Source organism: Lipotes vexillifer, unplaced genomic scaffold (genome assembly GCF_000442215.2).
Source record: "Lipotes vexillifer unplaced genomic scaffold, Lipotes_vexillifer_v1.1 scaffold109, whole genome shotgun sequence".
NCBI lineage: Eukaryota > Metazoa > Chordata > Mammalia > Artiodactyla > Lipotidae > Lipotes > Lipotes vexillifer.
In genome coordinates this window covers 1,062,033-1,070,422 of record NW_006790015.1, presented here as the reverse complement: position 1 = coordinate 1,070,422, position 8,390 = coordinate 1,062,033, and the positions used below count along the sequence as shown (strand labels likewise).

The window sequence follows — 8,390 nt, the reverse complement described above, 5'->3', positions numbered from 1 at the left end:
CACCACAACGAAGAGCAGCCCCCGCTTGCCACAACTAGAGAAAGCCCGCACACAGCAATGAAGACCCGACACAGCCAAAAAAATTAATAAATTGTTTTTAAAAAAGGAACTAAGAAAGAAGGAAAAATGCCCAGGAATGGGCCCAGCCCACCATGTGTGGTTGACAGCACAGGGATGGGCAGGACATGAGCCTTCCTTGTTCTGGACACTAATTTATTAATTCCACCTCGGGTCACATTAACCAACATGGAAGCCAAAGCTCATCACTGACTCAGACTGTGCTTTGGGCCAGGTTACAGGCTCAGATTTTGGCTTAAATAAAGGAGAAACAGAAGAGTTGGTAAGACAACATATGATGCATTTCACCATATTCCACTCCGGAAGAGGCCAGCATTGAGCTTCCGAAGAGGCCCCTGGGTGGGATTTTGTGCAAAGGTCCTGCAAGGGGTGAGGAAGGAGGGAAATGCTCTGAGTCGGTCAGGTGGATGAGGTATAGTTCACAGAGAAAGTGGGGGCTTCCGCCAAGACTGGGCAGAAATGGGGATGGAGTGACAGGGACAAGGGCTCTCCAGGCCCACGGAAGTCGGCAAGGAAGGCTGCTGTCAGGGGCATTTTGAACGCTTCTAGGGCAGAGTATCCAAGAAACAAGGGTAGATTCCAGGGCCGAGCCCCAGCATGAAGCAGCAAGGAAGCAATCTTACAGACAGCGAGCCCACGGAGCAAGGACCCCAGCCAGTATCTCTGGCTTCTGCCCCACGGAGGCCCAGGGGTCCTGGGTGGTCCCAGGGAGACAGAAGCAGGCCCAAGAGGTGAATAAGGCTGCACTTCCAGCCACCCCCATTGGGGAGCAGAATAAGTCTGACTCACAGAAATAGAGGCCTGTGATGCTCTACTGCAGAGCCATCAACACCCACCATATCTGCGGCTCTCACTCCACGGATCTTCCCCTTCTGATGTTATATTGGGTTGGCCAAAAAGTTCGTTTGGGGTTTTTCCCATCAGGTGGAAAACCCCGAACGAACTTTTTGGCCAACCCAATATATTTGGTTTGGGGGACCCAAGTGTATTGCTTATATAGTAAGCCCCCTACACACGAACCTTCAAGCTGCGAACTTTCAAAGACGCGGACGCGTGTCCAGTCACGTAAGTCAGTGCACGTGTCTGGCGTAGACTGTCGCGTGCATGTATCCTCTACAAGTGGCTGTGCTTTTGTGTCCTTTACTGTACAGCACCATACAGAGCACAGCAGTACAGTATCTTTATTTCAAGCCCAGGATGTCCAGAAGCAAGAGTAAAAGCAGTGGTGATGTAGCTGGTACTACTGTACTTTTCAAGGTACTGTACTGTAAGATTCAAAATGTTGTAGTGTTTTGTGTTTGTTATGTATTACTTGTGTGAAAAGTATTATAAACCTATTACAGTACAGTACTACATAGCTGATCGTGTTAGCTGGGTACCTAAGCTAACTCTGTTGGATTTAGGAACAAATTGGACTTACGAACGCACTCTCGGAATGGAACTTGTTCGAATGTAAGGGACTTACTGTATTTACTCATGGTAAAGTTTTCCTTTCACACATCAAAGCAGCCTTTTCAGTCTCCCAGAAATTCACCTAACTAGACTATTATCCATTCCACGTATCTCTGCTGTGTTCATGAGGACATATCGTCAAATGCCCAGCAGAAACCCAAATGTCCTCTATCTGCTGCATGTTCCCAATCTATCAGCAGTGACCTGCTCAAGAAAAATGAAAGTAGGAAACGACAGAAGGAAACAAGGTTAATCTGGCCTGCCTGGCTCTTGGCAAATCCACACTGGCTCAGAGGGGTCCCTACTGTCTCTCCTAAGGGCTCATCAAATCTGGTCAAACTCACCGCCAAAGATCAGGCACCCCACCCCCTCCCCAATAAATGTGCCCGCGCTGGTCTCCTGAGGTTTATGAATCAGAGTTCACAAGCAGACGATGAGGCAAGCAGCAGGAGAGAGCACAGGGAAACAGGAAGCCAGACTACTGATAAACATTTTCCTTTTTTTAATTAAAAAATTTTGTTTATTAACAAGACTAAAGAAAACCTTCATTGAATCAGGGGATGTAATACAAATTATAGTGACCTGCATATAAAACCTGGCATCAAGTTTGGCCTTTTAGAAAGATTTATATATAAAAATATGCATTAAAACCTGCACCAGAACACAGTGCAGAGGTTAACTGACACCCCCGAAGGGAGGGCTTACCCAAGGTGGTCTAGTCTGTGGATGCAGGGAGCTCTCGGTCCGACGGCCTCAGGGGTGAGCCTTATGTGACGATGGCCTGCTGGGAAGGAGCCCAAAAAGCTTGTCTCTTTGAAGGCAGGACTCCTGTGAGCACCAAAATGCCACTAGCCTGGCATAAAACAAAAATGGTGCTGGGAGAAGACAGACAGGAGAGAGGTCTGTCCTCCTTTTCCTCATTACTGGGCTCTGACCACTATTTGAAGATTCTGGAACTCTGCAGACAAACCACCTTTAACTTTAGAGGAACTTTTGCAATTTCCAAATATGTCTTTTCCAAGTAAGCTACCCAATTCTAACTCAAGGAGCCAAATCATAATTGGCCTGATTTTAAGGATTAAGAGCTAGTTCTGATGTCATTTTCTACAGGCCAAGACCCTGAAATACCTATCAGAATGGCTATAATCACAACAGAAAAGCATGGTGACAATGGTCTCAATCTATTTCGGTCTTGGACCCAATGCGACCAAGCAATTCTAGCCCAGAAGTTATGCTTCACAGACACTGAAACAAGCAGCAGCTTTGATCAACGCTGCAATTCCCCCATCCTGGGTACAAACTATCTCTGCACAAGGCAACTGAAGCCTTTGGGAAAAGCCGGGTCAGTATTGTATATCTGTCCTCAAGGAGGAGGATGCACTTTCTTCACTGATGAGCCTGTCATTTTGGCTGAACAGGGTCACGACTGTTTGACCATTGGCTTATTCACTTATGGAGGAGCTGCTGTCCCTGGTCTGCTCGTCCTATGGTTCTGTGGACAGGGGCAACCATCCCTGACTCAGTTGCTAAGCTGCTGCCCAAACAGCAGGGCTCCACAGATGGGAGACACACAAATGGGGACCTGAAAGAAATGGAGGGCAGGCATAGGGGAGTGCGAGGAAACACAATGGGGGCAGGCGAAGACGCGGCCTTGTGGGCCTTCAGTAGTCAGCAAGGACAGCCAGGGCGTCTACAACTTCAGAGCGCTGCGAGTTTATGAAAGGGCTGAAAAGTTACTGAAGGAGTCCTTCCTGCCATGCCAGTGGGCTCTACAGGGGGAAACCAGCCGCCCTACCAGTTTCTATCCAAAAGCAGAGTGATTTTCTCAGCTGCCTCCAAGGTGTTGTTTTTTTGTTTTTTGTTCTTCCTTCCAAGCCCTCGGCTCCACTGTCCTGCTGCAGGGTGATCTGATGCTTTTCCTCAACTGTGGCAATAAGTGAAGTGAGGACAAAAGGGTCTGAACCACAATTTAGGCAAAAAGCCTAGAGCCCAGTCGGGCTGTTAATGAGGGGCTTTCTCTCTCAAGGTAGTGTAAAACCAGACCAAAACAGCAGAGGATACTTGGCCCAGTTACTATGGCTCTTTCAGGACAGGAGGCCAACCTGCGTGGTTCCTTCACCAAGTCTTAGGGCATCGTAGTCCGCTAAAAGTGACCTGACAACACCCTCTAGTGGAAATTACAAATAAAACAAGGGCCACGCGTCCAATTTACTTTGTTCTGACACCACAGTGGTTTCAAGAGTCCCCATAAAACGGAATAAAATAACAAAAACAAAACATTCTCTTTAAGAATGTTATAATAAAAAAAGGTTGGCGTTCACAAGCCATCCTTAAGCCCCTCACTGCCAAATCACCTTCCCTCCTCAGCCACTCTGCCTTCAACACATTCTAAGAAAGGGGGACATGTTGTGGGGTGCGGCTACTGGTCCCCTTAGAGTTTGGGCAGACTGCCTGCTGGTGCCAGAATGATGCTGGAAACATAGAAGAGGCCCAGCAGAAGGTTGAGTTTGGCAGTCCTCTGGGGCAGTTTGTTGAAAGTCTGGCTTCGGAACTGTCTCTCAAGGGAAAAGGCCATGGGAATGGTGAGCAGGGGCAGTGCCAGGCTGATGCTGCAGTGCACGGCCAGGATGCTGAAGATCAGGTAGGGCAGGAAGAGCAGCGTGTTGTAGAGCATGTAGGAGAGAGTGGGGCCAATGAGGATGGCGAGCGTGACGATGCCAGCCTCCCGGTCAGACTCCATGTCCCTGGTATTGTTGGAATGGAGGATGGCCTCGGTGCTAAGGGCGAGGGGGATGGCGTAGACCAGCGGGAAGACCGCCAGGGATCCCACCTGGACGGCGTAGGCGAACATCACAGCCAGCGGGCCAAAAGTGATGAGGATGATGAGGTCTCCCAGAGCCAGGTACTTGAATCCAATTCCTAGGCCAGAAAACACAGAGAGTTGCTATGAGATCAGGGGCTGGAAACCGTGGCAGTCAAAAGGCAGGCTGCTGTGGCTGCACGGGGCATATTCTTAGGCTGTGAAGCGGGGCAGTGGTTGCATTCCCCTCCCCTCCAGAGCAAAATCTGACTTTTTTCTGCAGTGGCACAGAGGGACAGAGAAGACTAATCGTTTAGCACCCAGTTCAGTCTCAGAGTCATCCCCGAGTTTTCCTTCCTGCTGTCCCCCAACAAAGCCCTGCCACAAAGAGCGGGGGGCCTCCCAAACTAGTGGCTACCAGTGGGGAAGAGGGTAGAGGGGCAAAACAGGGGTGGGAAGTGGGAGGTACAAACTACTGGGTGTAAGATGGGCTCAAGGATGTGTTGTACAACTCGGGGAGTACAGCCATTATTTTGTAATAACTGTAAGTGGAAGGTAACCTTTAAAAACGGTATAAAAAATTGAAAAAAGTTGAAAAAAAGAAAAAAGAGCAGGGGGTTCCAAGCCACAGACAGCCCATGAAGGATCTCACAGGTCTTACGGTCCAGGGCTTTGCGTTTCTTTCATCCTCCACCAACCCCTGCAAGACACTGCTTCTGTCAGGAATGCCCTGAGATCAGCCCCTCACGGAATATCCACCCTAGCCTCTTACTTTTCAGCCACAACCTCTGGAAGCATCTTCTGGTTCTGAAAATCTCCAGTTAATCTCAGCGCAAGTTCAGGGTTCCCGAACTCCACCCAGAGCAACTTTCACCCACATAACGAGTAAAACAGCTAAAGACAGGGAACTTATAACATTGCTTCCCCTCTCTGGTTCCCAGGAAGTTAAAACACTAAATAATCCCTCGCTTTTCCTCCCATACTGCTAATCTACCTGTCTAATCCCCGTCTTTCAAACTGGCCCAGTTTCTCCATCCCCAATGCTCCATCCCCAAATCCAAGTCAAAGTCATCTTATGCCTGGTATACTGCAACACCCTCCCAACTGATCCCTCAGCTTCTGTTCTCATAACCACCTCCCCTCCCCATTCCTAATCACATCTCCACAATGCAGCCAAAATGATCCTCTCAAAATACTAAGCTAGTCAGGCCCCTCCCCCAACATACACCTGAAAACCCTTATCAACAAGTTGTCCTCCAGATAAAAAAGCCCCAGATCTTCCACCTAGCTCACCTCTGGCCCTGCCTGACTTTGAGCCCACCTCCCCTCCCCCCACATACTTCTTTCAGTTCCTCAGGGCCTTCAGACACTCCCCCAACCCCGACCCCTTGCCTGGCTAACTCATCCTTCAAGACTTTAAAGACCATTCCTCAAGGCAGCCTTCCTCAGCCCTAGACCACATTTGGTTCCCCCTGCAATATGCTCCACAGCACCCTGACTTCCACTTTCATAAACTCCATCACACTTCTAGTTTTTTTTTTTTTTTTGGCCGCACTGTGTGGCATGCGGGATCTTAGTTCCCCGACCAGGGATGGAACCCGTGCCCCCTGCAGTGGAAGCTCAGAGTCCTAACCGCTGGACCACCAGGGAATTCCCACACTTCTAATTCTTAATCTCTGTCTCTCCCACTAACCTGTAGGTTTCAATGAGGGCAGGGCCTTGTGTCTGGCCAGTTACCAGCTGGCTCCCCAGTGCTTGACACAAAGGATGAGCTGAACACAGAGCTACAGTAACAAGCACCTGGAATTTGGAACCAAGGTCATGAAAAATGTCCCACTTGGATTGAAACAGGCAAAGCAGCATGGAAAGAGAGAGAGACACCCACTCAAAGAGGTGATCCACACATATATTGCTACAGAAGCTTGGGACACCTCTGATCTAATCAAGCTACCAAGGCATGGCCTCAGGATCAGAAAATTTAAAAAAAAAAGACTATTGGGTCATCAATTACATTTTAAACAGCCTAAAATGATAAGGGACAATGACCTGTAAAAGATCTAAAAGCATGGTAGCCAAAGAACAAGATACAGCCCAAGTTTGCCTCCACACCTAGTGGTTGGGATTCTTTAGTGCTAAATGACCACCCTTGATTCTTTGGAATGAAGCATCTCCAGGAAAGGGTATAACAGGCATGACCCCTGATACCCCCAACACACAGCAAACTAATTCTGTACTCCCCAGGCAGTGTTTTGATAAATAATTTGGTTGTCTGAGGACATGCCCTGCAGGAGGAAGGTCTCTCGAGCAGCACCTCGGCTCCAATTCTAAATTAGGAAATCGATGTCTTGTGCGGCATCTCACACATTTAGGCAACTACCCCTGCCCAAGGAAGATGCCAGGCAGGAATGCTCCCAGCGCCAATCTAGCAAATTTCTCCACCAGCTGTCTGCTCTTCTGCATTTTTTCTCAGATCTCCAAGCAGACTTCGGGGCTCTTGACCTCTGGCAAGAGTACCCAAGAACACCACCTTAGATCGCCTGGCAAAAAAACAACGTGAGCCAAGCTTCTTGAGGTTATCTGACCCCAGAAAATGACAAAGCCCTTGAGCAGAAAGCCCTGTTTCCTGAGCGTCCGACCCAAGGCTCATGTGCTCCACCTGATTCAGAGATGTGGCCCACCTGGGAGTTTCCTTTTAGGCACTCCCCTCCTCCCAACACCATTTTCCACATGAGCCAGCACAGTGAAACACTGGGCCAGTTCTCCACACAGCAGCCAGAATGAATTTCTTAACACATAAATCAAAATGTTGGCATCAAAAGGATGTGGAGTAAATGGCACTCTCATGCCTCGCTGGTGGGCAGGTAAAAGCGGTAGAAACACTTCAAAAAACACTTTTCTCATAAAGTTAAACATCATCTACCCTATGACCCAGTAATTCGATTCCTAGGCATTTACCTAAGAAAAATGAAAACAAATATCCACAAAAGACTTGAATATGAAGGTTCAGTCATAATAGCCAAAATATGGAAATAATCCAAAAGCCGCTGAACAGGATAATGGATAAACAAGTTGTGGTTTGTCCATACAATGGCTACCTCTCAGTGATACAAAGGAACTACTGATACACATGACAACACTACGAAACTCAAAAACAGGCACAAGATTTCATACTGAATGATTCCATTTACATGATGTTCTAGACCACGCAACAGTGGTCGCCTCTAGATGGGGTGGGAAGAGTGGGGTTGACAGGGAAAAAGCACAAGGAAGCTTTTGGGGGTGACAGAAATGTTCTGTATTATGGTAGGGGTATGGGTTATACAGCTGTATGTATTTGTCAAAATTCATCAAACTGTAACGCTTAAGATCCATGCATTTCACCATACATCAACTGTATATCGATAAAAGTCAACATTAAAAAAAAACATAAACCAGGGCTTCCCTGGTGGCGCAGTGGTTGAGAGTCTGTCTGCCGATTCAGGGGACGCGGGTTCATGCCCCGCTCCGAGAAGATCCCATATGCCGCGGAGCGGCTACGCCCGTGAGTCATGGCTGCTGAGCCTTCGCATCGGGAGCCTGTGCTCCGCAACGGGAGAGGCCACAGCAGTGAAAGGCCCATGTACTGCAAAAACAAACAAACAAACAAACAAACAAACATAAACCAGATTATGTCATTACCCTGCTCAATACATTTCAATGTCTCCCCATTTGTTCATTCAATAAATATCAAGTACTGACTACTTGCCAGGCACTGGTCTGGGCATGATGGAGAGAACAAAGAGACTAAAATCCCTACCCCCTGGGAGCTTACAGTCTAAGGGGGAAGATAACTAACAAAGTAAGTACTTTACGTGGTTAGAAAGTAATACGTGCTATGAAGAAAAAGCAGAGGAGAGCAATAGGGAAGGCACTGTAGGGGAGACACAGGGTATGTGATTTTATTTTATTTTTTTCAGCTGCTGCAGAAAAAACTTGTTATTGTTTTGTAATTTTAAATAGGGTAGAAGCTGACATTAGAGCAAATGGGTGGCAGTTAGAAAGCAAATCACACACACAGATG

The 8,390-nt window shown here is 47.8% G+C and overlaps 1 protein-coding gene across 1 annotated transcript in view; it reads right to left on the bottom strand.

Annotated features, from left to right (window-relative positions):
* Positions 1-3,836: 3,836 nt before the first annotated feature.
* Positions 3,837-8,390, bottom strand: part of UBIAD1 (UbiA prenyltransferase domain containing 1) — a 13,409-nt gene continuing 8,855 nt past the window's right edge. The window contains exon 2 of the mRNA XM_007463158.1: positions 3,837-4,449. Coding sequence (XP_007463220.1) covers positions 3,962-4,449 — 488 coding nt within the window. The 3' untranslated portion in view covers positions 3,837-3,961. The remainder of the gene's footprint in view (positions 4,450-8,390) is intronic.